Genomic DNA, 27,665 nt, shown 5'->3' on the forward strand with positions numbered 1-27,665 from the left:
GGGGAATTGAAGGCTAGTATTCTGAAAGAGGCACACACTAGTGTATATGCTATGCACCCAGGAAGTACAAAGATGTATCATGATCTAAAGCTTCAGTATTGGTGGCCTGGTATGAAGAAAGACATAGCTGACTATGTGACTAAATGCTTGACATATGATCAAGTTAAGGCAGAATATCAAGTTCCATCGGGTTTGCTACAGCCTATACGCATACCTGAATGGAAATGGGATCGGGTCACCATGGATTTTGTAAGTGGTCTACCTCTCACCCAGAAGAAACATGATGCAGTATGGGTGATAGTTGATAGATTGACTAAGTCAGCACACTTTCTGCCAGTTAGGACTGACTACTCACTGGAAAAGTTAGCAGAATTGTATACCAGTGAGATAGTTAGACTGCATGGAATTCCACTTTCCATCATATCTGATCGAGACCCAAGGTTCACATCGAGATTTTGGAAGAAGTTGCATGAGTCCTTGGGTACACAACTCCACTTCAGCACAGCTTTCCATCCTCAGACGGATGGGCAATCCGAAAGAGTAATCCAGGTAAATAATTGAAACCAATGGAATTGATACAAATATTGAATTGAAATGATAAAAATAACATGAAATATATGTCAGGTCCTTGAGGATATGCTGAGGAGTTGTGTCATTGAGTTTGAGGGAAGTTGGGATAGATACCTCCCCGCGTAATTTGCATACAACAATAGCTACCAAGCTAGTATCCAAATGGCCCCGTATGAAGCACTGTATGGGAGAAAATGTAGAACTCCAGTGTGCTGGACTGAATTGGGCGAAGACAAACTAGTAGGGCCAGACCTGGTGAAACAGACTGAGAAAAAAGTAAAACTAATCAAAGCCAATCTGAAGGTTGCCTCAGACAGACAGAAATCTTATGCCGACCTGAAGAGAAAAGAAATAGAATACGTGGTTGACGATAAAGTGTTCCTCAAGGTGTCACCGTGGAAGAAGGTACTGAGGTTTGGAAGAAAAGGTAAGTTAAGCCCTAGGTTCATTGGCCCATATGAAATCATTGAACGTGTGGGTCCAGTGGCCTATAGGCTAGCTTTACCACCAGAGCTGGACAAGATCCACAATGTGTTCCACGTGTCTATGCTATGAAGGTACCGCTCAGATCCTTCACATGTCATCTCCAGGGAAGAAATTGAAATACAACCGGATTTGACATATGAAGAAGAACCTCTACGGATCCTGGCTCGTGAAGTAAAAGAATTGAGAAATAAGCAAATTCCACTAGTGAAAGTGCTTTGGAGGCACCACAACACCGAGGAGGCAACTTGGGAAAGTGAAGAGACGATGAGGCAACAGTTCCCTCAACTGTTTTCATCAGGTAAATTTCAAAGACGAAATTTAATTTAGAGGGGAAGACTTGTAACACCCTCCCGGTAGCAACTCCGTACATTCTACTGTTCTGGTGACCGGTGTCAGTCCGGACAGCTAGAACGTTCGGAAAAATATTTAAACTAAAGTGAGGAACCATAATTAACTCAAATATTAATAAGAAAAATTTAGGAAAAATTTTAGAAATAAAATACGACCAAGTTAAACGAGCCGGTGCCCTAGCGATGGGTAACCCAGAGGGAAGTTGCGATTCTCGCAACTAGGAGCCCTAGACCCGGGGAAAAATTATAAAATAATTTTTGGGACTCCAGAGAAGGGTCATTGAGGTTCCTATGGCATTAGAATGCCAAGAAAATATTTAAAAAAATTTTTCAATCAGTACAGACAATTTTGACCCATTAAGCCAAACGGAGGGCATTTTGGTCATTTCGCCTTCAGAGGTGATTTTTGGCCGACTTGTCCAGTTGAGTAAATAATTATTATAACATAAAATATGAATAAACATTACTAAGAATTAAATTGAAAATGAGTAGTGATGAAAAGAAAAGAAAAATCAAAAAAAGGCTCATTTATGACATAATGTGATGTCATTTAAAAAGCTACCACCAATCATATGTAAACAACCAATTAACTAACTAATACAAGAGATAAATGAAGACCAAAGAATTAAAAAAAAACAGCAGCCATCTTCTTCCTCCCATACCAGCCGAAACATGCCCTAGACCAACCTCCATTGATTTTTCAATCAAAGCTTAATTTCCCTCTTTATTTCACTACTAAACCCTAAACACCTTTCATTAAAACTTGTCCATACCTCTTGGGGAAGTGTTTGGCAGCCAAGAAAAGTAAAGGAAGTGAAGTTCAAGCTTGGAAAAATCTGCCCTACAAGAGGTTAGTGCACATATACACCTAAAGCTCTTTATTTCTATGTTAGAGACTTGAAATAAGTAAGAATTTGTAACTAAAATGAATAAAAACTATGTGTATGCATGCCATGAATTTCAGCAGCCCTAAGGAAGGAATGAGTTTGATTGTTTTAATGGACTTAGAATGAATTGGAGATTATGTTTAAGGTGTATATACACATATATAATGAATGAAAGTGTTTAACTAGGTGTATGGGTGAATGGAAATGGGAAATTAGGGTTTTGGGAGTGAAAATTTGGACTTGGCTTATGAAATTGTTAAAGAACATTCTAATGATCAATTAGTGACCATTTGAGGTAATTTGACCATAATTTGGACTGAAATATAGCATGGAAAACTGAAATGTGTATGCTGCCTAGTGAGTGCAGCAGGGTGGCTGTGATTCCAGCCCACTTAGACAGCCATAACTTTGGCTGTGTAGGTTCAATTGGTGTTTGGCCAATTGGACATGAAACTAGACATATAATGGCACAATTTTTCTGAAGAAACCATGCCCAAAAGACCAAAGCAAGTGGACCAAAAGTTGGCCCCAATCCGGATACCCTGCAAGCAGATTCTGCAAAATAACTAACTGTTCATTTGACCATAACTCACTGTAAAATGGTCCATTTGACCTGAAATTTTTACAGCAACAAGATAAGATATAGAAAAACAACTTTTATGAAGAAACCTACCCCAAATTATGACCAGAACCTATCCAACAAAGCACTCACAGTCACTGTTCATTGTACTATAGATTTAGTAAATTCTGCAGTTTTCCAATCCGGCCAGCTGTGGTTTTTGGACCATATCTGGAGCTACAAAACTCCAAATGGAGTGATTCAAAAAAAGAAATTCAACTAGACAAAATAAGGAACAACTTTCATGTTTACCATTTCCTCAAATTTCCACTGTAACAGTCCCTAATTGAACAGTAAATTTATGGTACAAAAACTGAAAATTCTGCCCCTTAGTGCTAAGTTTGGAAATGGATTTGGTGATTAATTCCAACAAGTTTTAAATGCAAAATGTGGTACATTGGAAGTGTTAAAACCAATACACCTATTTTCTATCCAAAAGTCAATATTTTTGTTGACTAATGAAGTGAATAGTGACACCCAAAAATTGAAATTCACAAATTGACGAATTTTAAAGTATCAAATGCCCTAGTATACCTAACAAGATTGATTTGGATAGTTTGGCATGCCAATAGGGTTCAGTTAGCAGTACTGCACATGGCATTATGTCATTTTGTGATTTTATGGCTTTTAGCCATTTTGATATTGTGTTGAGACTTGGCCTCGTGCCTAATATTATTTGACTTTGTTAGCTCGCTCACACACCGGAGATACATATGTGACCGATGGTGTGACGGCCCGAGGTACTTGATACCCAGTGCCAGTTTACCCGTTTATCCAGTCCAGTCGTATAGTATAGGTTACTTGGGCAACCAAATGAATGAAAATGGACAAAGTTAAAGAAATAAATGAATATAACAAATACAAAACAAATAAGACATATACATTCAATACATATTTATTTTCTGCTATTTTCTTTTATTTTATTATTGCACCACAAAGCATCATTGCTTAGCGCGTTGCTTTTGCCACGCATAGGTTCTGGAGATACCGATCGTGAGCCCAGTAGACCGCAGACTGGGTGAGTCCATCCTGCAGTTCTGAACAGTGTCCGTGTCACCTCACCATCTACAGTGCATTGGTAGGACACTAGGCTTTATTTTGGTATTTTGTAATTGATTTTTATTTTCCTTTGTGTAAATGAAACTTATGTAATGTATTTTGATTTTCATGTAAATAATGAAAATTGTGTTTGTGAATGGAAAAGTGAATATCTATCTGTGACTTGTACATGACTATTACATGAGCTGAATGATTGAGAAACGAAATTGAAAAATATTGAGATTTTGATATTGGAGTTTGAGATGATTGAATATGAATATTGGAAGTGTTTTTCACAGGTTCCGAAGAATTATTTTCTCCATTTTTAGCCGGTACTCTGCCGGATTTTCTATAAAATTTTCGAAATCTCAAATAAATTATAATTTCGATAAATGGCTCAAATATATTATATTTCACAAGTTACATTCAAAACCATGATAAAAATTAATTAAGGTATAATAGAGTGTGCCGGTACACCGTGTGACATTGCTTACTCGGGTATACTGTACATGGGTAAGGGGTGTCACAATATCAATGCTCTTCCAATCAAGTGCCAGATGCATCTCAGCTTCCCCATTTCTATCAGAAAGGATTGCTCCAAGTAAATCACTCCATTATCTACTTCTTTACAAATATTCTAGCTAAGAAATTGACTAATTCTTTTTCCTGTCTGGTTTGCAGAGTTCAGTAAACTGATGAACTAAAGACCTCTTGATGGAGACTGTAGTATGAAACTGATAAGATGGATAAAGCATCCAAAGAAAACTTATTATTGTTAATCTAGATTATAAAGACAAAAGAACAAGTGTTATATTTTGTAATTATGTTAACAGCCTTGATTTCTACCATACTCTTTAGGAAATGCAAAATGAATTTTCAAACCCTCTTATTCCATGGATCTTTATTGCTGGAGAAGACATAAGCAATAAACAGTAGTTTATCAAGGTGTTAGAGACACCATAACTTGGTTTTATTCCAGGTGTAACATCCCTTACCCGTCTATAGCGTAGCCGAGCAAGATATGTCACACAGTGTGCCAGAACACCATATTTTATCTCATTTATATATTTCTCATTTCTTAATTTATTTATTTAGGATCACTATGTGAAATATATGAAATTAATATCATTTATATCATTTATTAAAATTTTAAATTTATTAACTAATTACAAAACCATCAAAATATTTTACAAATCGATCCTAAATAAATATAGCCTTATATATATATATATATAGACACTGAGTAGGGATAGCTCAATGGGCTAACATCCTACCCAAATCCCTTCAATGGGGGTAGCCACGATTTACAAACCACCGATTCAGATTTAATGAAATCATGAACTTAAATCAAACTGTCATGAAATGTTTTGAAAGTTAGTTTCTGAACCATCAGTTCTGGTTTGAGCCCCGATTTAAAAGGATTTGAATAGTAGCTCCAAAAATAACGATTCAAGATGATTTAGAGGGCAGTTTGGAGGCGGTTTAAGGGAGGTTTAGAAAAAAAATTAGAAGAAAGTTTTATTAAATTAGAATTAAGTTATATTTGTAAAAATATTTTAGTTTTTCTTAAAAATCTTTCAATCAAAATAAGATAAAAAAAGAATTAAATTAATTTATCTTTAAGACAAATTTAATAAGAAAATATTTGAACTTGATTTAAAAAATTAGAAATGAAATTAATTTTTTTAAAAAAATTAAAAAAGTGCATGAAATTAATTTTGCCTATGTTTTCTCTTAAGATTTTAAGGAATCAAAATTTCAAGTTCTATTACTTGTCATTTTTTGAAAAATTATATGATAATTTGATAATTAAAAAAATATAAAAGAGAAAAAATTAAAATGGGGGTATTGAAAATTTTATTGAGGATATAAAATAATAACAGAGTAATTGAGATAGCCTTAAAAATTTCAGTAAGTATAAAATATTAAATTAGATAAATTTATTTTATAAACAGCAATTAAAAAAAACTTATTGAAAATATTAATTAAAAGTAGGCCTCAACAGTTTTTAATTTGAATCAAAAAATTAAATCAAACCTAAATAATTTAATTTAATCAATTTAACTTTTCAGTTCTTTCGGTGTGATTTGATTATTATTTTAAATATTTTTTATTATTCAATTTGGTCTTATTATTTTCATCAAAAATCATAGAAAAAATCGAACAGAACCACTATACTACGCCGTTTAGAATATCTACATAATACAAGGCACCCCTCCCTTTTAACCTTTCTTTTCCTGTCAGACCAAACCAAACACCACCGATCTACACCACCAACCCCCCCACCCCGCGGGGGCCCCCAAATCTTGTTGCTCCTTCCCTCTCCGCTACTGTTGCTTCTTCACCTCTCTCTCTCTCTCTCTCTCTCTCTCTCCCCTCTTTTCTTCTTCTTCTTCTTATTTTAATCTTCTAACCTTGAGTATTGAGATTTGATAATACTTCTTTTGCCTTGCGACTCGCAAGGTGGCCTCCGAATTGGGTATCTTCTGCTGCTGCAATTCCTTCTCTAATCTATGCAGCTAGCTACCTCGCTACTAGCAAGGAGGCCTCGTAGTCTTTGTTTCTGTTGCTATTACTATTCCCTTGCTCTCGAAATCTTCGGTTAGATTTGAGGCATTTAGGGGTTTGCGATTGAGTTTTGTTTGTGTTGAAACCCAGTTGGCTTTGTTGATTTTTTTTTTAATTATTATTGATTAATTGGATTTGATAGGTTTTTGATCGTTGATTATGAGAAAATTTGAGTAACTATTACGCCTGCATATGGGTATGAATGTTTGATTTGTTTCTTTTTTATAATATTAAGTGTTGATTCTCATAACTTTTTGATCTTTCATTGTTTGATTAGATTCTTTTTAATTAATTGTTATTGGTTTATGGGTATGAATAATGTTGAGTTTCTTACCTTCTTTGAGTTTCCATTGCAAGGAATTTAATAATGGAATCTGTGTACGACATGTACTGTTGTTTTCAGATTTTTTAATTGCATTGTGGGTGCAAACTGCGAAGCATTATTCGTGCTTATTGCAACTTATAATTTTCTTATAATGAATTTTAAATATTTCAAAACCTAGGGAATAAATGGTTTTTGTGCAGATGAAAGACTAATCATGGCGAAGACTCATCATGAGTTGACAGATAAATTGAACAACAAATTGATAGAATTAACCGAACCGATTTATTTTGATTTGATTTAATTAATTAAAATCGATATGATTTTGACAATAAAAAATAGCATATTAGTTTTTGAATTTTTCAAATTCGATTAAGTTGGAAACCAAACTGACCATTTGATTTGCCTAATTAGAGGATATCAACAATTAATTTAAAATTAAATTAAATTTATTTTAATTATAATAACTTCAAAATAACTAAATAATCCTAAAAAACTAAATAATTTTTTAAATATCCTAATTTTTTTTTCCCAAATGGACTAAGGTAGAACAAGATGTGTGGTTTATGTCTCAAGACTCCACATTTTGGTTTAATTCTCAAGCTCACTTGCATGAACCTTTTAAAAAATTTTGAAAAACTGAACAAATAGATCAGATTTCATAGCTTTCAAGGGGCCTATAGAGAAAATTCCTAATTAGATGCAAATTCTGCTATTTACTATAAACTAATAACTTATTAGAATCAAACTGATATTGGATCTCGTTATTTATCAGAAATACCAATTTCAAGTTAAAAATAGTCATTCATATTGAAAAATGATACTTTGAATATTGCTAATGGTGTTTAATAGGTCAAATAAGGAGAAATCTTTTTTCCAAAATTTCAAAGAAGTATTGATGTCCTTTTAGGACTCCTTTGTCCTCAAATTTAACTAGCCTGAGCCTTAATTGTTAACACTCTCAATAGAAAAGGAAAGGAAATGCAAAAGATTTTCTTGCTGAATTCGCAAGACTCAGGTCGCTAACTTAATGATAAAAGAATGGCAATGAGCTTTTAGGTGAGCAGTACTAGAGTCATCTTCAAGATTGTGAGCAATCGTAGTCGGTTTGTACCAAAAAAATTTGAATGGTTTAGCTTTGCATGAACATTTTAAAAATTTTTAACAATTGATAAATCACATCGGAATCAGATTACTATAATTCTTAGTACCACTGAGCTAAATTCATTGGTTAGACAATCTGCTCTTTAATTAAACAGAGCAAAAAAGCTTTCAACTTATTGAAATTCCCATTTAACATTGAGTAGGTGCATGCGTGGGGTAAAAAAGAATTAATGCTTGAAAATAAGGTTAACAGGTTGTGAGAAGAAAAAGGACATTTTAAGTTTTGCATGCAGAACTAATGGAACATCAACACGGAAAAAGCTTTTCAAATGTGTGGCGCAGAAGAACTCCCTTAAGTATTTGCAGGGACTCATTCCAAATGCATTACATTAACCTGCAATGCACAGATAGATAAATGTTGTCACGCCAACTGTATTTCTTGCCCCAACTATATCCTTCTCACGGTTAACGAAAAATCCATTCATGATTTACCAGTGCAGATAGTTTAAACAAGCAAAGTTGTATTTTATGTAACACAAGTAATGAGCTTTTCAGAAATAAGCAATAATATATAAAGCATGATAATTACATTTTGTTTACCAACTGTGAGCCAACTAACTGCTTTCTTGTTCACAAATAAGAATTGTTCAAGTTTCATTTTTAAGGCCAAACACACAAAAATTCATCTTGTCATGAGTTGAAAATTTTTGCTTAGTCCATAGATGACTCGCCTTGTGGCATTTCTAATTGTCATTCTCTTAGTTTCAAGATCAATCATGCCTCAGATGCCACAAGATTTCATTGATTGTTTGAATGTGCTAGTATACTTCAGCTCATGCATAGGATTTATCAATGGACGACTGCAAGAACCAACATGGAATTGTTGTATGGGAGTACAAGAACTCAATAGGTTAGCAACGCAGAATAATGATATGCAGAGGATTAGTCAATGTATTGAACTTGATGCAAGATTAGGAGATCCACCTTTCCTTCTTGCCAATATCAATGCTCTTCCAATCAAGTGCCAAACGCATCTCAGCTTCCCCATTTCTATCATAAAGGATTGCTCCAAGTAAATCACTCCATTACCTACTTCTTTACAAATATTCTAGCTAAGAAATTGACTAATTCTTTTTCCTGTCTGGTTTGTAGAGTTCAGTAAACTGATGAACTAAGCCGAAGACCTCTTGATGGAGACTGTAGTATGAAACTGATAAGATGGATAAAGCATTCAAAGAAACTTATTATTGTTAATCTATATTAGAAAGACAAAAGAACAAGTGTTATATTTTGTAATTACGTTAACAGCCTTGATTTATACCATACTCATTAGGAAATGCAAAATGAGTTTTCAGACCCTCGTATTCCATGGTTCTTTACTGCTGGAGAAGACAGAAGCAATAAAAAGTAGTTTATCAAGGTGTTAGAGACACCATAACTTGGTTATATTCCAAGTGTGACACCTCTTACCCGTCTACAGTATAGCCAAACAAGACATGCCACACAGTATGCTGGAACACCATATTTTATCTCATTTACATATTTTTCATTTCTTCATTTATTTATTTAGGATCACTATGTGAAATTTATGAAATTAATATCATTTATATCATTTATTAAAATTTTAAATTTATTGACTAATTACAAAATCATCAAAATATTTTATAAATCGATCCTTAAATATTATAAATATTTACAAATGAGCCTTTATATTTGTAAAATTCTACACACACACACACACACACACACACATATATATATATATTTTTGACACTGAGTAGGGATAGCTCAGTGGGCTAACATCCTACCCAAATCCCTTCAATGGGGGTAGCCACGATTTACGAACTGCCGATTCAGATTTAATGAAATCATGAACTTGAACCAAACTGTCACGAAATGTTTTGCAAGGCAGTTTTCTGAACCGTCGGTTTTGATTTGAGCCCCGATTTAAAAGGGTTTGAATAGTGGCTCAAAAAATAACCATTCAAGATGATTTGGAGGGCAGTTTGGAAGCGGTTCAAGGGAGGTTTAGAAAAAAAATTAGAGCAAAGTTTTATTAATTTAGAATTAAGTTATATTTATAAAAATATTTTAGTTTTTCTTAAAAATCTTTCAATCAAAATAAGATAAAAAAAATTAACTTAATTTATCTTTAAGAAAAATTTAATAAGAAATATTTAAACTTGATTTAAAAAATTAGAAATGAAATTAATTTTTTTTAAAAATTTTAAAAAGTGCATGAACTTAATTTTGCCTATGTTTTCTCTTAAGATTTTAAGAAATCAAAATTTCAAGTTCTATTACTTGTCATTTTTTTAATAATTATATGATAATTAAAAAAATATAAAAGAGAAAAAAATTAAAATAGAGGGCATTGGTAATTTTATTGAAGATATAAAATAATAACAGAGTAATTGATATAACATTAAAAATTTCAATAAGTGTATAAAATATTAAAGTAGATAAATTTATTTTATAAATAGCAATTAAAAAAAAATTTATTAAATATATTAATTAGAGGTAAGCCTAAACAGTTTTCAATTTAAATAAAAAAAAAATCAAACCTAAATAATTTAATTTACTCGATTTAATTTTTCAGTTTTTACGATGTGATTTGATTTTTATTTTTAATATTTTTTGTTATTCAATTTGCTCTTATTATTTTCATAAAAAATCATAGAAAAAACGAACCGAACCACTATAATACGTCGTTTAAAATGTCTATATAATACAAGGCACCCCTCCCTTTCAACCTTTCTTTCCCTGTCTGGGCGAACCACCAACCCCCCCCCCCCCCCACCCCCCAATCTCGTTGCTCCTTCCCTCTACTCTGCTGTTGCTTCTTCATCTCTCTCTCTTTCTCTCTCTCTCTACCCCCCCTCTCTTCTTCTTCTTCTTCTTCTTCTTATTTTAATCTTCTAACCTTGAGTATTGAGATTTGATGATACTTCTTTTGCCTTGCGACTCGCAAGGTGGCCTCCGAATTGGGTATCTTCTGCTGCTGCAATTCCTTCTCTAATCTATGTTGCTAGCTACCTCGCGACTAGCAAGGAGGCCTCGTATTCTTTGTTTCTGTTGCTATTGCTATTCCCTTGCTCTCGAAATCTTCGGTTAGATTTGAGGCATTTAGGGGTTTGTGGTTGAGTTTTGTTTGTGTTGAAACCCAGTTGGCTTTGTTGATTTTTTTTTTAATTATTATTGATTAATTGGATTTGATAGGTTTTTGATCGTTGATTGTGAGAAAATTTGAGTAACTATTACGCCTGCATATGGGTATGAATGTTTGATTTGTTTCTTTTTTATAATATCAAGTGTTGATTCTCATAACTTTTTGATCTTTCAATGTTTGATTAGATTCTTTTTAATTGATTGTTATTGGTTTATGGGTATGAATAATGTTGAGTTTCTTACCTTCTTTGAGTTTCCATTGCAAGGAATTTAATAATGGAAATAGTTGAGAGTTTTCTGTGTACGACATTTACTATTGTTTTCAGATTTTTTAATTGCATTTTGGGTGCGAACTGCGAAGCATTATTCGTGCTTATTGCAACTTATAATTTTCTTATAATGAATTTTAAATATTTCAAAACCTATGGAATAAATGGTTTTTGTGCAGATGAAGACTAATCGTGGCGAAGACTCATCATGAGTTGACAGACAAATTGAACAACAAATTGATAGAATTAACCGAACCGATTTATTTTGATTTGATTTAATTAATTAAAATCGATTTTGACTAAAAAAAACCAGACTGACCATTTGCTTTGCCTAATTAGAGGATATCAACAATTAATTTAAAATTAAATTAAATTTATTTTAATTATAATAACTTCAAAATAACTAAATAATCCTAAACAACTAAATAATTTTTTAAATATCCTAATTTTTTTTGCCCAAATGGACCAAGGTAGAACAAGATGTGAGGTTTATGTCTCAAAACTCCACATTTTAATTTAATTCCCAAGCTCACTTGCATGAACCTTTTAAAAAATTTTGAAAAACAGAACAAATAGATCAGATTTCATAGCTTTCAAGGGGCTTATAGGGAAAATTCCTAATTAGATGCAAATTCTGCTATTTACCAGAAACTAATAACTTATTAGAATCAAACTGATATTAGATCTCGTTATTTATCAGAAATACCAATCTCAAGTTAAAAATAGTTATTGATATTGAAAAATGATACTTTGAAGATTGCAAATGGTGTTTAATAGGTCAAATAAGGAGAAATCTTTTTTTCCAAAATTTCAAAGAAGTATTGATGTCCTTTCTGGACTCCTTTGTCCTCAAATTTAACTAGCATGAGCCTTAATTGTTAACACTCTCAATAGAAAAGGGAAGGAAATGCAAAAGATTTTCTTGCTGATCTCGCAAGACTCAGGTCGCTTAATGATAAAAGAATAGCAATAAGCTTTTAGGTGAGCAGTACTGGAGTCATCTTCAAGATTGTGAGCAATCGTAGTCGGTTTGTACCAAAAAAATTTGAATGGTTTAGCTTTGCATGAACATTTTAAAAATTTTTAACAATTGATAAATCACATCGGAATCAGATTAATATAATTCTTAGTACCACTGAGCTAAATTCATTGGTTAGACAATCTGCTCTTTAATTGAACAGAGTACAAAGCTTTCAACTTATTGAAATTCCCATTTAACATTGAGTAGGTGCATGCGTGGGGGAAAAAAAAATTAATGCTTGAAAATAAGGTTAACAGGTTGCGAGAAGAAAAGGACATTTTAAGTTTTGCATGCAGAACTAATGGAACATCAACACGGAAAAAGCTTTTCAAATGTGTGGCGCAGAAGAACTCCCTCAAGTATTTGCAAGGACTCATTCCAAATGCATTACATTAACCTGCAATGCACAGATAGATAAATGTTGTCACGCCAACTGTATTTCTTGCCCCAACTATACCCTTCTCACGGTTAACGAAAAATCCATTCATGATTTACCAATGCAGATAGTTTAAACAAGCAAAGTTGTATTTTATGTAACACAAGTAATGAGCTTTTCAGAAATAAGCAATAATATATAAAGCATGATAATTACATTTTGTTTTACCAACTGTAAGCCAACTAACTGCTTTTTTGTTCACAAATAAGAATTGTTTAAGTTTCATTTTTAAGGCCAAACACACAAAAATTCATCTTGTCATGAGTTGAAAATTTTTGCTTAGTCCATAGATGACTCGCCTTGTGGCATTTCTAATTGTCATTCTCTTAGTTTCAAGATCAGTCATGCCTCAGATGCCACAGGATTTCATTGATTGTTTGAATGTGCTAGTATATTTCAGCTCATGCATAGGATTTATCAATGGACGACTGCAAGAACCAACATGGAATTGTTGTATGGGAGTACAAGAACTCAATAGGTTAGCAAGGCAGAATCATGATACGCAAAGGATCTGTCAATGCATTGAACTTTTTGCAAGATTAGGAGATCCACCTTTCCTTGTTGCCAATATCAATGCTCTTCCAATCAAGTGCCAGACGCATCTCAGCTTCCCCATTTCTATCAGAAAGGATTGCTCCAAGTAAATGACTCCATTATCTACTTCTTTACAAATATTCTAGCTAAGAAATTGACTAATTCTTTTTCCTGTCTGGTTTGCAGAGTTCAGTAAACTGATGAACTAAGCCGAAGACCTCTTGATGGAGACTGTAGTATGAAACTGATAAGATGGATAAAGCATCCAAATAAAACTTATTATTGTTAATCTATATTAGAAAGACAAAAGAACAAGTGTTATATTTTGTAATTACGTTAACAGCCTTGATTTATACCATACTCATTAGGAAATGCAAAATGAATTTTCAGACCCTCGTATTCCATGGTTCTTTACTGCTGGAGAAGACAGAAGCAATAAAAAGTAGTTTTATCAAGGTGTTAGAGACACCATAACTTGGTTATATTCCAAGTGTGACACCTCTTACCCGTCTACAGTGTAGCCAAGCAAGACATGCCACACAGTGTGCTGGAACACCATATTTTATCTCATTTACATATTTCTCATTTCTTCATTTATTTATTTAGGATCACTATATGAAATTTATAAAATTAATATCATTTATATCATTTATTAAAATTTTAAATTTATTGACTAATTACAAAATCATCAAAATATTTTATAAATCGATCCTTAAATATTATAAATATTTACAAATGAGCCTTTATATTTGTAAAATTCTACACACACACACACACACGCATATATATATATATATATATATATATATATATATATATATATATATATATATTTTTGACACTGAGTAAGGATAGTTCAGTGGGCTAACATCCTACCCAAATCCCTTCAATGGGGGTAGTCATGATTTACGAACCGCCGATTCAGATTAATGAAATCATAAACTTGAACAAACTGTCACGAAATGTTTTGCAAGGCAGTTTCTGAACCGTCGGTTCTAATTTGAGCCCCGATTTAAAAGGGTTTGAATTGTGGCTCAAAAAATAACGATTCAAGATGATTTGGAGGGCAGTTTGGAGGCGGTTCAAGGGAGGTTTAGAAAAAAATTAGAGCAAAGTTTTATTAATTTAGAATTAAGTTATATTTATAAAAATATTTTAGTTTTTCTTAAAAATCTTTCAATCAAAATAAGATAAAAAAATTAAATTAATTTATCTTTAAGAAAAATTTAATAAGAAAATAATTGAACTTGATTTAAAAAATTAGAAATAAAATTAATTTTTTTAAAAAATTAAAAAAAGTGCATGAACTTAATTTTTCCCATGTGTTCTCTTAAGATTTTAAGGAATCAAAATTTCAAGTTCTATTACTTGTCATTTTTTAAAAAATTATATGAAATTTGATAACTAAAAAAATATAAAAAAGAAAAAAAATTAAAAGAGAGGGTATTGAAAATTTTATTGAATATATAAAATAATAACAGAGTAATTGATATAGCATTGAAAATTTCAGTAAGTGTATAAAATATTAAAGTAGATAAATTTATTTTATAAACAGCAATTAAAAAAAAACTTATTGAATATATTAATTAGAGGCAGGCTTGACCAGTTTTTAATTTGAATCAAAAAATTAAATCAAACCTAAATAATTTAGTTTAATCGATTTGATTTTTCAATTTTTACTATGTAATTTGATTATTATTTTTAATATTTTTTATTAATCAATTTGGTCTAATTATTTTCATCAAAAATCACCAGAAAATCAAATATATATATATATATATATATATATATATATATATTTTTTTTTTTTTTTTTTTTTTGACACTGAGTAGGGATAGTTCAGTGGGCTAACATCCTACCCAAATCCCTTCAATGGGGGTAGTCACGATTTACGAACCGCCGATTCATATTAATGAAATCATGAACTTGAACCAAACTGTCACGAAATGTTTTGCAAGGCAGTTTCTGAACCGTCGGTTCTGATTTGAGCCCCGATTTAAAAGGGTTTGAATTGTGACTCAAAAAATAACGATTCAAGATGATTTGGAGAGCAGTTTGGAGGCGGTTCAAGGGAGGTTTAGAAAAAAAATTAGCGCAAAGTTTTATTAATTTAGAATTAAGTTATATTTATAAAAATATTTTAGTTTTTCTTAAAAATCTTTCAATCAAAATAAGATAAAAAAAATTAAATTAATTTATCTTTAAAAAAAATTTAATAAGAAAATAATTGAACTTGATTTAAAAAATTAGCAATGAAATTAATTTTTTTAAAAAATTAAAAAAAGTGTATGAACTTAATTTTGCCCATGTGTTCTCTTAAGATTTTAAGGAATCAAAATTTCAAGTTCTATTACTTGTCATTTTTTAAAAAATTATATGAAATTTGATAACTAAAAAAATATAAAAAAGAAAAAAAATTAAAAGAGAGGGTATTGAAAATTTTATTGAATATATAAAATAATAACAGAGTAATTGATATAGCATTGAAAATTTCAGTAAGTGTATAAAATATTAAAGTAGATAAATTTATTTTATAAAGAGCAATTAAAAAAAACTTATTGAATATATTAATTAGAGACAGGCTTGACCAGTTTTTAATTTGAATCGAAAAATTAAACCAAACCTAAATAATTTAATTTAATCAATTTGATATTTCAATTTTTACGATATAATTTGATTATTATTTTTAATATTTTTTTATTAACCAATTTAGTTTGATTATTTTCATCAAAAATCACCAGAAAATCAAACCGAATCATTATAATACGTCGTTTAGAATGTCTATATAATGCAAGGCACCCCACCCTTTTAACCTTTCTTTCCTTGTCTGACCAAACCAAACCACCACTCCCCTACCCACCCCCCAAAATCTCGTTGCACCTTCCTTCTCCGCCGCTGTTGCTTCTCTCTCTCTCTCTCTCTCTCTCTCCCCTCTCTTCTTCTTCTTCTTATTTTAATCTTCTAACCTTGAGTATTGAGATTTGATAATACTTCTTTTGCCTTGCGACTCGCAAGGTGGCCTCCGAATTGGGTATCTTCTGCTGCTGCAATTCCTTCTCTAATCTATGTTGCTAGCTACCTCGCAACTAGCAAGGAGGCCTCGTAGTCTTTCTTTCTGTTGCTATTACTATTCCTTTGCTCTCGAAATCTTCGGTTAGATTTGAGGCATTTACGGGTTTGTGGTTGAATTTTGTTTGTATTGAAACCCAGTTGGCTTTGTTGATTTTTTTTTAATTATTATTGATTAATTGGATTTGATAGGTTTTTGATTGTTGATTATGAGAAAATTTGAGTAACATTTACGCCCGCATATGGGTATGAATGTTTGATTTGTTTCTTTTTTATAATATTAAGTGTTGATTCTCATAACTTTTTGATCTTTCATTGTTTGATTAGATTCTTTTTAATTAATTGTCATTGGTTTATGGGTATGAATAATGTTGAGTTTCTTGCCTTCTTCGAGTTTCCATTGCAAGGAATTTAATAACGGAAATAGTTGAGAGTTTTCTGTGTACGACATTTACTATTGTTTTCAGATTTTTTAATTGCATTTTGGGTGCGAACTGCGAAGCTTTATTCGTGCTTATTGCAACTTATAATTTTCTTATAATGAATTTTAAATATTTCAAAACCTAGGGAATAAATGGTTTTTGTGCAGATGAAGACTAATCATGGCGAAGACTCATCATGAGTTGACAGAAAAATTGAACAACAAATTGAAAGAATTAACCGAACCGATTTATTTTGATTTGATTTAATTAATTAAAATCGATATGGTTTTGACTATAAAAAATAGCATTTTCGTTTTTGGTTTTTTCAAATTCAATTAGATTGGAAACTAGACTGACCGTTTTTTTTGCCTAATTAGAGGATATCAACAATTAATTTAAAATTAAATTAAATTTATTTTAATTATAATAACTTCAAAATAACTAAATAATCCTAAACAACTAAATAGTTTTTTAAATATCCTAATTTTTTTTGCCCAAATGGACCAAAGTAGAACAAGATGTGTGGTTTATGTTTCAAGACTCTACATTTTGGGTTTAATTCTCAAGCTCATTTGCATGAACCTTTTAAAAAAATTTGAGAAACTGAACAAATAGATCATATTTCATAGCTTTCAAGGGGCCTATAGAGAAAATTCCTAATTAGATGCAAATTTTGCTATTTACCAAAAACTAATAACTTATTAGAATCAAACTGATATTGAAACTCGTTATTTATCAAAAATACCAATCTCAAGTTAAAAGTAGTCATTGATATTGAAAACTGATACTTTTAAGATTGCTAATGGTGTTTAATAGGTCAAATAAGGAGAAATCTTTTTTCCAAAATTTCAAAGAAGTATTGATGTACCTTCAGGACTCCTCTGTCCTCAAATTTAACTAGCCTGAACCTTAATTGTTAACACTCTCAATAGAAAATGGAAGGAAATGCAAAAGATTTTCTTGCTGAACACGCAAGACTTAGGTCGCTTATTTAATGATAAAAGAATAGCAATGAGCTTTTAGGTGAGCAGTACTAGAGTCATCTTCAAGATTATGGGCAATCGTAGTCGGTTTGTACCAAAAAAATTTGAATGGTTTAGCTTTGCATGAACATTTTAAAATTTTTTAACAATTGATAAATCACATCGGAATCAGATTAATATAATTCTTAGTACCACCGAGCTAAATTCATTAGTTAGACAATCTGCTCTTTAATTGAACAGAGTACAAAGCTTTCAACTTATTGAAATTCTCATTTAACATTGAGTAGGTGCATGCGTGGGGGAAAAAAGAATTAATGCTTGAAAATAAGGTTAATAGGTTGTGAGAAGAAAACGACATTTTAAGTTTTGCGTGCAGAACTAATGGAACATCAACACGGAAAAAGCTTTTCAAATGTGTGGTGCAGAAGAACTCCCTCAAGTATTTGCAGGGACTCATTCCAAATGCATTACATTAGCCTGCAATGCACAGATAGATAAATGTTGTCACGCCAACTCTATTTCTTGCCCCAACTACACCCTTCTCATGATTAACGAAAAATCCATTCATGATTTACCAATGCAAATAGTTTAAACAAGCAAATTTGTATTTTATGTAACACAAGTAATAAGCTTTTCAGAAATAAGCAATAATATATAAAGCATGATAATTACATTTTATTTTACCAACTGTGAGCCAACTAACTGCTTTTTTGTTCACAAATAAGAATTGTTCAAGTTTCATTTTTAAGGCCAAACACACAAAAATTCATCTTGTCATGAGTTGAAAATTTTTGCTTAGTCCATAAATGACTCGCCTTGTGGCATATCTAATTGTTATTCTCTTAGGTTCAAGATCAGTCATGCCTCAGATGCCACAGGATTTCATTGATTGTTGTGTTAGTATACTTCAGCTCATGCATAGGATTTATCAATGGACGACTGCAAGAACCAACATGGAATTGTTGTATGGTAGTACAGGAACTCAATAGGTTAGCAATGCAGAATCATGATACGCAGAGGATCTGTCAATGTATTGAACTTGTTGCAAGATTAGGAGATCCACCTTTTTTTCTTGCCAATATCAATGCTCTTCCAATCAAGTGCCAGATGCATCTCAGCTTCCCCATTTCTATCAGAAAGGATTGCTCCAAGTAAATCACTCCATTATTTACTTCTTTACAATTATTCTAGCTAAGAAATTGACTAATTCTTTTTCTTGTCTGGTTTGCAAAGTTCAGTAAACTGATGAACTAAGCCGAAGACCTCTTGATGGAGACTGTAGTATGAAACTGATAAGATGGATAAAGCATCCAAAGAAAACTTATTATTGTTAATCTATATTAGAAAGACAGAAGAACAAGTGTTATATTTTGTAATTACGTTTAACAACCTTGATTTCTACCATACTCATTAGGAAATGCAAAATGAATTTTCAGACCCTCGTATTCCATGGTTCTTTACTGCTGGAGAAGACAGAAGCAATAAACAGTAGTTTATCAAGGTGTTAGAGACACCATAACTTGGTTATATTTCAAGTGTGACACCCCTTACCCGTTTACAGTGTAGTCGAGCAAGATAAGTCACACAGTGTTATGGAACACCATATTTTATCTCATTTATATATTTCTTGTTTCTTAATTTATTTATTTAGGATCACTATGTGAAATTTATGAAATTAATAACATTTATATCATTTATTAAAATTTTAAATTTATTGGAGGTTTCTAAAATTTTACAGAAAATCTGGCAGAGTGCTGGCTAAAAATGAAGAAAACAGTTCTTCGAAACCTGTAGAAAACACTTCCAATAATTTTCTCAACCCACAATTTCAAATAATCATCATTTCTCAATAAATTTCTCATCAAATTCTCAATAATTCCTCAATTTGTCATTCATTTATTCATTTCATATCAAAATCATACTCAGATTATGAATAAATACTCAAATTTTATCTATAAATATAAATTTACAGATAATCACATTAATACAAAATTTCATTGCAGAAATTTTAAATATACATAATAAAATAAAAGTTTAATTATAAAGTTTACAAAAATTACAAAATACAAAATGGGACCTAGTGTCCTACCATTGCATTGTAGCCTGAGAGGTAACTCTGACTCTATGCAGAGCTGTGGCCTCACCTAGTTTGTGGTCTGCTGGGCTCTCTATCAGTCTCTTCAGAACCTACGCGTGGCAAAAGCAACACGTTAAGCAATACTATTTAGTGGTGCCAATAATAAAATAAAAAGAACTAAAATGAAATAAGCATACAGAGTGTATGCAGATTTTCCGTACGAACAATTTCTGGTACTTATTTGTAGTATTATTAATTTGTTACTGTTTATATCAATTATTTAATTAAATTTATCAACTTCCATTTTTGGTTGCCCAAGTAACTTATACTGGATGACTGGACTGGATAAACGAGTAAATTGGCACTGAGTACTAAGTACCTCGGGCTGTCACACCATCGGTCACAAGGTGTCTCCCGGTGTACAACAGAACAACTAATGAGCTGTAATAAATATTAGGCACAAGGCCAAGTATCACAATAATATCAGAATTGCTAAAAGTCATAAAATCACCGAATGACTTCTTAAGCCATAAATCACATAATGACGTGATGCCATATGCAATACTGTTATCCAAACTCTATTGGCATGCCAACCTATCCAACCCAATCTTACTAGGTCTATTAGGGCATATTGCAAAATTATTAATTAAATTTTTGTGTTTAACATGTAAGATTACTATTCATTTTACCATTTAAGTCAAAATATTAACTTTCACATACATAATAGTTATATGAGTTCTAATCACATGAAATTACCACATTTTGGTTTCCAAAAGTGTTGGCATTAGTTGCCAATCAATACTTCAAACCAATAGGAAATAAATAAAAAATTTCAATTTTAGGTGCTAGAGTTCACTGTTCCATTAGGCTATTCTACAGTGAGAATTTAGCCAAATGTTCCAAATCAAAGTTGTTATTTATTGTGTATTCTTAAATTCCCTTTTTGAATCACTCCATTTCGAGTTTTCTAGCTCAAGTTATGGCCATTTGACCATAACTGGTCGGATGGACTTTTACCCAGAATTTCTGGGCAATTCTGGTTTTGCCAGATTTGTTAGCTCAAATTTGGTTAGCAATTTCATTTGGTTAAGTTCAGAATTGGAGATTGTGTTCTACATGAAAGTTGTTCTAAATTGTCTAAGCTTTTTATTGATATAAATTTCAGGTCAATTGGACTTTTCTGCATTGAGTTATGATCAAATGAATAAATACTGTTTATTTGGTCATTTTGCCCAGGTAGAATGTGTATTACCCGGATTTGGTAAATTTTTAGGTCAGTCTATTGTGATTTTCTGGGCAGGGTTCCTTCATCAAAGTTGTACCATTATGTATCTAATTTCTTATACAATTAGCCTTGCACCAATTGAACCCACACAACTCAAGTTATAGCTGCCCAAACATACTGGACTCACATTCAGCCCTGCAGGTCACCCAAGGCAGCATGCTCAATCTCAAATCCAAAGCCCCAATTCACTTTAATTCCTCATCAAACATAGCCAAATGGTCAATAATTGACCATTAGGACTTCCATTCATCAATACATGAATAAAACGGTGACACCCCTTACCCGACTATAGTGTAGCCGAGCAAGTTATGCTACTCAGTGTGCCGGAGCACCAATTCATAGTTCTATTACAATTTATCCCTTTTAAATCATTTGTTTACAATTTTTGATAAATCTAAATTTTTACGCAATTTTTATAGAAAATCCGGCAGAGTGCCGGCTGTAAATTGGAAAAACAGTTCTTCTGAACCTGTTTAAAAACACTTCCAATAATTTCCAATCATTCACAAGCTCCATTTGTATCACATCAATTTACAACAATTTCTTAACAATTCCTCTATTTGTCATTCATTCATTTCACATCATCATTAGACTCAAATCATAAATAAATTCTCATATGTTATTTATAATCACAAATTACAAGTACTTACATTAATACAAAATTATATTACATTTGTTTCAAATACACATGATAAAATAAGAGTTTAATTACAAAATTTACAAAAATCATAAAATACAAAATGGGACCTAGTGTCCTACCAATGCACTGTAGTCTGTGAGGTGACATGGATACTATGCAGAACTGTGAACGGCCTTACCCAATCTGTGGTCTACTGGGCCCTCTGTCCAAATCTTGATACCTACAGCGTTGCAGCGGCGCTAAGCATAAAGCTTAGTGGTGCCAATAATACAAGAAAATATAACATGCAAATAAAAATAATAATTTCCTAGCTATTGTGTTCATAAGAAATGAATAATTACTAACTTATTGTTTAGTCGAGGGCTAATTATGTTTTATGATATTAACTTCTTCATGCATTTTGTTAATTATTTTCTTCATGATCTTGAGCTTCTTTGTATTTTATTGTAATCATTCCTGATATTTAATTTTCGTATTTTCTTTAATAATCAGTTCAATTACAGTTATACTTTTCCATGCCCAAGTAACCTATACAAATTGACCGGACTGGATAAATGGGTAAACTAGCACTGGGTACCAGGTACCTCGGGCCGTCACACCATCGGTCACAATGTGTCTCCCGGTGTGCAAATAGAATGGCTAATAAGCCATAAGAGCAATAAGGCATAAAGTCAAGTAAAACATCATAATCAGTATAGCCATAGGCTATCACATCACAGAATGGCAATGAAGCCATACATCATACGCAGTACTGCTATCAAAACCCTATTGGCATGCCAACCTATCCAAACCAATCACATTAGGCCTACTAGGGCATTTTGCACTTTTAAGTTTCACAATTTTTGAATTTCAAGTTTGAATATTGCTATTCATTTCATTAGTCAACTAAAATGTTGACTTTTGCATAGACAATAGGTACATTGGTTTTAATACTCCCAACATACCACATTTTGCATACAAAATTTGTTGGTATTAGTTGCCAATACCATTTATAAGTTTAAAGTTAATTGAGCAGAATTTTCAGTTTTTATACCTTATCTTTACTGTTCCATTAGTCATTTTTGCAGTGGGAATTTGGCAAAATGATCAACACGAAAGTTGTTCCTTATTTTGTCTAGTTTAATTTCCTTTTTTGAATCACTCCATTTGGAGTTTTGTAGCTCAAGTTATGGTCCAAAAACCACAATTGGCTGGATTGGAATTTTTCTGGACTGACCATATCTACGGTCTGATGAGCAGTGACTGCAACTCCCTTGTTGGATAGGTTCTGGTCATAATTTGGGGTAGGTTTCTTCATGAAAGTTGTTGGTCTATATCTTATCTTGTTGCTGGTAAAATTTCAGGTCAATTGGACCTTTCTACATTGAGTTATCACTGTTCATTTGGTCATTCTGCAGAAACAATCTGCAGGTCACCCGGATTTGAGCAAGCTTTTGGTCCACTTGGTTTGGTTTTATGGGCATGGTTTCTTCACCAAATTTGTGCCATTATGTGTCTAGTTTCATGTCCACTTGGCCTTGTACCAATTGAACCCATAAAATTCAAGATATGGCTGCCCAAACCTACTGGAGTCATGTCCAATTCTGCAGGTCACCATGGGCAGCCACACCAACTGCAATTCCCACTAATCAAACCACCTCATTTCTTGTTTACACATAACCAAATGGTCACTAATTGACCATTAAAACTCAATTTCATCATTACATAAACAAAATCTCAAATTTGTGCCCAAACCCTAACTCTACCATTTCAATTCTCCATATACATGCAATCAATGAATCAAAGTATCTAATTTATGTTCAATGGTAGCCATGTACAACTATAACTCAATCTAATCAATGAAACCCTAATGTATCCTAAGGCTGCCAAAATTGGTGGAATTTATTCATGCAAACTTGTTTCAATTCTCTTAATTTCACCCTCATTTCATACTCCACATGATATATATATACAAAGTTTTAAGGATGAATTAGCACTAACCTTTTTGAAACCAACCTTGAGCTTGTTATTCTTCAAGATTTCTCCTGGAACCATAATAATCATAATCAATTATAACTTCACTTTCCTAAATTAAATGTCACACCCTACCCCTCTGTAAGGCATAACATGATCCCGTAGTATACCTAATGAATTACCAACTTCGTCTACTGATAACCCATTAAATACACTACAAGGGATTTTAAAAGCTTTTCTTACTTCTTTTACAGTGGTGAGCACTATTTACAGGTGTTAAAGACTTTGGTGAACTGAAGTGAAATAACTAACTCATTTGGTTTATTTGGAATTTCTGTAAAAATTTTGGCAGAGTGCCATCTATATTTTGGACAAAATAGTTCTTCAGAAAACCTGTAAAAAGCACTTCAATAATGTTCCAAATCTCAACTCCAATATATTTCTCAACACAACAATTTATCAACTCAATTCCATAGAAATTTTTCAAAGTCTGAGATAAGGAAATATAATACAATTTTCACAAGTCAAATAACTCATAATTAATTTACAACTTCAAGGTACAATTTGAATTTACAACTGCTCAAAACCAAAAACAAAATGTACATACAGTGTCATACATTACAGTACAAAATGCAAAATACTGGTATACTCATTATACCAGGTAATCCCTCACTGGATGTATATGCAGCCTAGTCTGCTGCCCTGTCTGTCTCTCTACCTGCGACAGCAATAAAAAGCTATCGCTGAGACAATGTCTCAGTGGTGCACAACATTAACCAAATACAATTTAAATCACAATTCATAAATCATGTAAATAGTGGATACTTAAGACCATAGTCAAATTTAAGACAATAAAGGTCAATAAGAATTTAAACTCCATTTCTTAGTATCACAATAGATTTTCATAAGTCAGGTCATGTTTGAATTCAAAAGACAGTATATGTCAATGAGAGTTTAAATCCATTTCACAATCTCACAATACAAATCAATAAATCACACACAGCTTAATCATGATCCATAGTTCAATTCGTCCCAAAAGCAGATGGCTAATGAGGTATTCAATTCGTCCCAAAAGTCGATGACTAATGAGGAATAACATGGCTAGCTAGCAAAAATATGAGTACTCATCCAATTCGTCCTCAACAGGCACACACCTCAACACTTCAGCCAGAGAGGATATTCAATTCGTCCCACTAGACAAGCTAATGAGGAATACAATCAATATACATGATAGCTGTGGTTTCAAACCATTTCTAATGCTTTTCAATCAATAAGTATCCATCAATGTCATTCAAACAATTTTTCACAGTTTCAAACCATTCATAATATTTTTCAATCAATAAGTGTCCATCAAACTCATTTCCACAATTTAAAACAATAATATACAAATAGTCAATATTTATTTCAATTGAAAATAATTCAAAAGAAACAGTTGTTGTGCACAAACCTCTGATATTTGTCTCCTGGTCCTGACTTAGTATTTCTTTCCCTTTTGCTGAGTCCTTGTTAACTGAGAAACACAATTTGAAGTGTTTCAGTGCTAAATTAAATTGTCTCTATTGATGGTGTTTGGTAAATAATGCACTGAACTCAATTATTCACTTAATCACCTAATATACCGACCCTCGTTGCGTTTTAGGTAAATTAGGTTTTAATGTCGTTAATATGTCACATTCGATAGGGTTTTAGGTTTGGTACGTTTTACCAAAGTCATTTCCTTGTTTAGTGCATTTTAATGCAAATTGCTGGATTCCGGGACACTGGTTTGACCTAGCCCGACGATCTAGTTCCCTCGGTTTTCGGGTCTCGGTCGAAACTACAAACTTGTAGATCTAAGTCTTATGGACCGCGGTGCAAAATTTTAGGTCAATCCGAGTTAAGTAGACCAAGTTATGGTCATTACACTATTGCTGGTCAAATGGTATCAATTTAGGTCAATTTTAGGTCAATTTGGTCAACTCTGGTTCGGCCAGTTTTTGGACCCGAACTTGTGCAAGCTTTTTGACTTGCTTATGGTCATTTCTGGGCTTTGGTGTCTTCATAAGACTTGTAGGTATGGGTCTTAACTATTCATGGTTAAAATTTCAGGTCAATTGGACCTGTTTTGAGTGAGTTATGGCCTAAACACTCACTGTTGCCCAATTGGTCATTTTTCAGGTCCTAATTGCACCTAATCCGAATTGGTCATTTTCTTAGGTCACCTTGCAAGCAGAATTTTGGTATGTTTTCTCAATGAAAGTTGACACATTTTGTGCCTAGTTTCACCTCCAATTGGTCTCATACCAATTGAGGTTACACATTTAAAGTTATAGGTCTATTTGCACACTGCCCTCTATATGTCTTTCAAACCCCATTTCAAACACACATTTAACTTGCTCTACTTTAAATCCCCATACCTAATTCTGATTTTATACCATTCCATATTCATTTATCACTTCTTACTATGGTCAATTTGGACAGAATACAAACATTCTCAATACATCAAATACAACCCTAAACCACAAAGTCCAAATTTAGCAATATATGTACATAAATACACCTAATCATTACATATAATCTCCTCTACTAATTTACATATACATTCATCAATTCTTCTATGTCAACATTCTGCCAACACTTCCATCAATACATACAATTATTCAAGGGTTCCCAAGCTGCCGAAAACCTTCTTCAACACCACATTGCCCTACAATTCATCAATTCTCATCCAAGTGCCAAAATCACCATATAAACACGAAGTAATTCACTAGGTTATTAAATCATCATGATCAACACCATTTCTCATCAATTATATGCACAAATATCTCATCAAAAACATGACTCCATGGCTGTCCAAAATGAAAACAACAATAACTCTTCAAACTCAAAATTTTCCTTCACAAAACCAACACCCATAACATGCACACAAAACTTAACAAAGCTATCTTCAAAATTATGAACTTACCTTATGCTTGGAGCTTGTTAAACCTTGCTTAAACTTCTCAAATTTAGTATCAAACTCTTCCTTGTGATGAGTAGACAAAGTTTCATGAAGGAACCTAAGAGATTGGAGTTGAAAATGGAGAGTTAAGAGAGCTTGCATGAAAAATGGCCATGGTGGTTTCCATTTTCTTCAATTCGGCAACTTTGAATCCAAATGAGGAAGATGAAGTTTCTGTTGGTTTAGTGGAAGTACAGCTGCCCCTCTTTGTTTTATTTTATTCCCTTAGTGGTCCACTCATTTAAATTATATCATAAAATAAGTTTAAATGTGTTATTTACACATTTTTCACCCCACTTTTGGCTATTTGTATTAGGTACCCCTCTTTTAATTTTTCATTTCATTTTCTAAATGTAATATTATTTATTTTTAATGGACATTTAGGTCAAAAGACACTTCGGGATGTCAAATGACCATAATGCCCCTGTTCGGGTGGCATTCCCGATTTTTCGGTAACACCGTATTTTGTCTGTTTTTTGATTTCTCACTTTTCTTTGTGCTAATTATTTAATTTTTCTTTAATCTTTCTAATGAGATTTATACTTCAATAAGGGTCTATTTATGTCCTAAAAATGTTTTCCAGGGTTCCCCGCAGTCCAGGGCTAGTCAACGGTCCACGCCGTGACTTCCCAGTGCGGTCACCCATCGTTAGGTTTCCCGGCTCATTTAACTTGATCACATTTCTTTGCTATCATTTTTCCTTTGTTTTTCTTGTACTTTCTTTTCTTGTATTTCATTATTTTATGTTTCCTCACTCATATCGAAGTACGATTCTAGGCATCCTAGCTGTCCGGACAGCACTGGTCACTGGAGCAGCAGAACGCACTACCAAACTTTGGGGTGTTACATTAAATATCCAATAAAAATTCAACAGCATTTCCCCT

General features: G+C 32.4%; 2 protein-coding genes across 2 annotated transcripts; both read left to right on the forward strand.

The window, feature by feature from the left end:
- The first annotated feature begins 8,561 nt into the window (after positions 1-8,561).
- On the forward strand, positions 8,562-9,493 carry LOC131181682 (protein ARABIDOPSIS THALIANA ANTHER 7-like). The gene is made up of 2 exons (XM_058150528.1): positions 8,562-9,016; positions 9,097-9,493. Exons 1-2 carry the CDS (start codon positions 8,667-8,669, stop codon positions 9,104-9,106), a joined length of 360 nt encoding a protein of 119 aa, XP_058006511.1. The 5' UTR covers positions 8,562-8,666; the 3' UTR covers positions 9,107-9,493.
- Positions 9,494-13,040: 3,547 nt separating this feature from the next.
- On the forward strand, positions 13,041-13,763 carry LOC131181683 (protein ARABIDOPSIS THALIANA ANTHER 7-like). Its single transcript, XM_058150529.1, has 2 exons — positions 13,041-13,478; positions 13,559-13,763. The coding sequence occupies exons 1-2, from the start codon at positions 13,129-13,131 to the stop codon at positions 13,566-13,568; spliced, it is 360 nt and encodes a 119-aa protein (XP_058006512.1). The 5' UTR covers positions 13,041-13,128; the 3' UTR covers positions 13,569-13,763.
- The last annotated feature ends 13,902 nt before the right edge of the window (positions 13,764-27,665 follow it).

The sequence above is a fragment of the Hevea brasiliensis genome, chromosome 7, assembly GCF_030052815.1.
Source record: "Hevea brasiliensis isolate MT/VB/25A 57/8 chromosome 7, ASM3005281v1, whole genome shotgun sequence".
NCBI lineage: Eukaryota > Viridiplantae > Streptophyta > Magnoliopsida > Malpighiales > Euphorbiaceae > Hevea > Hevea brasiliensis.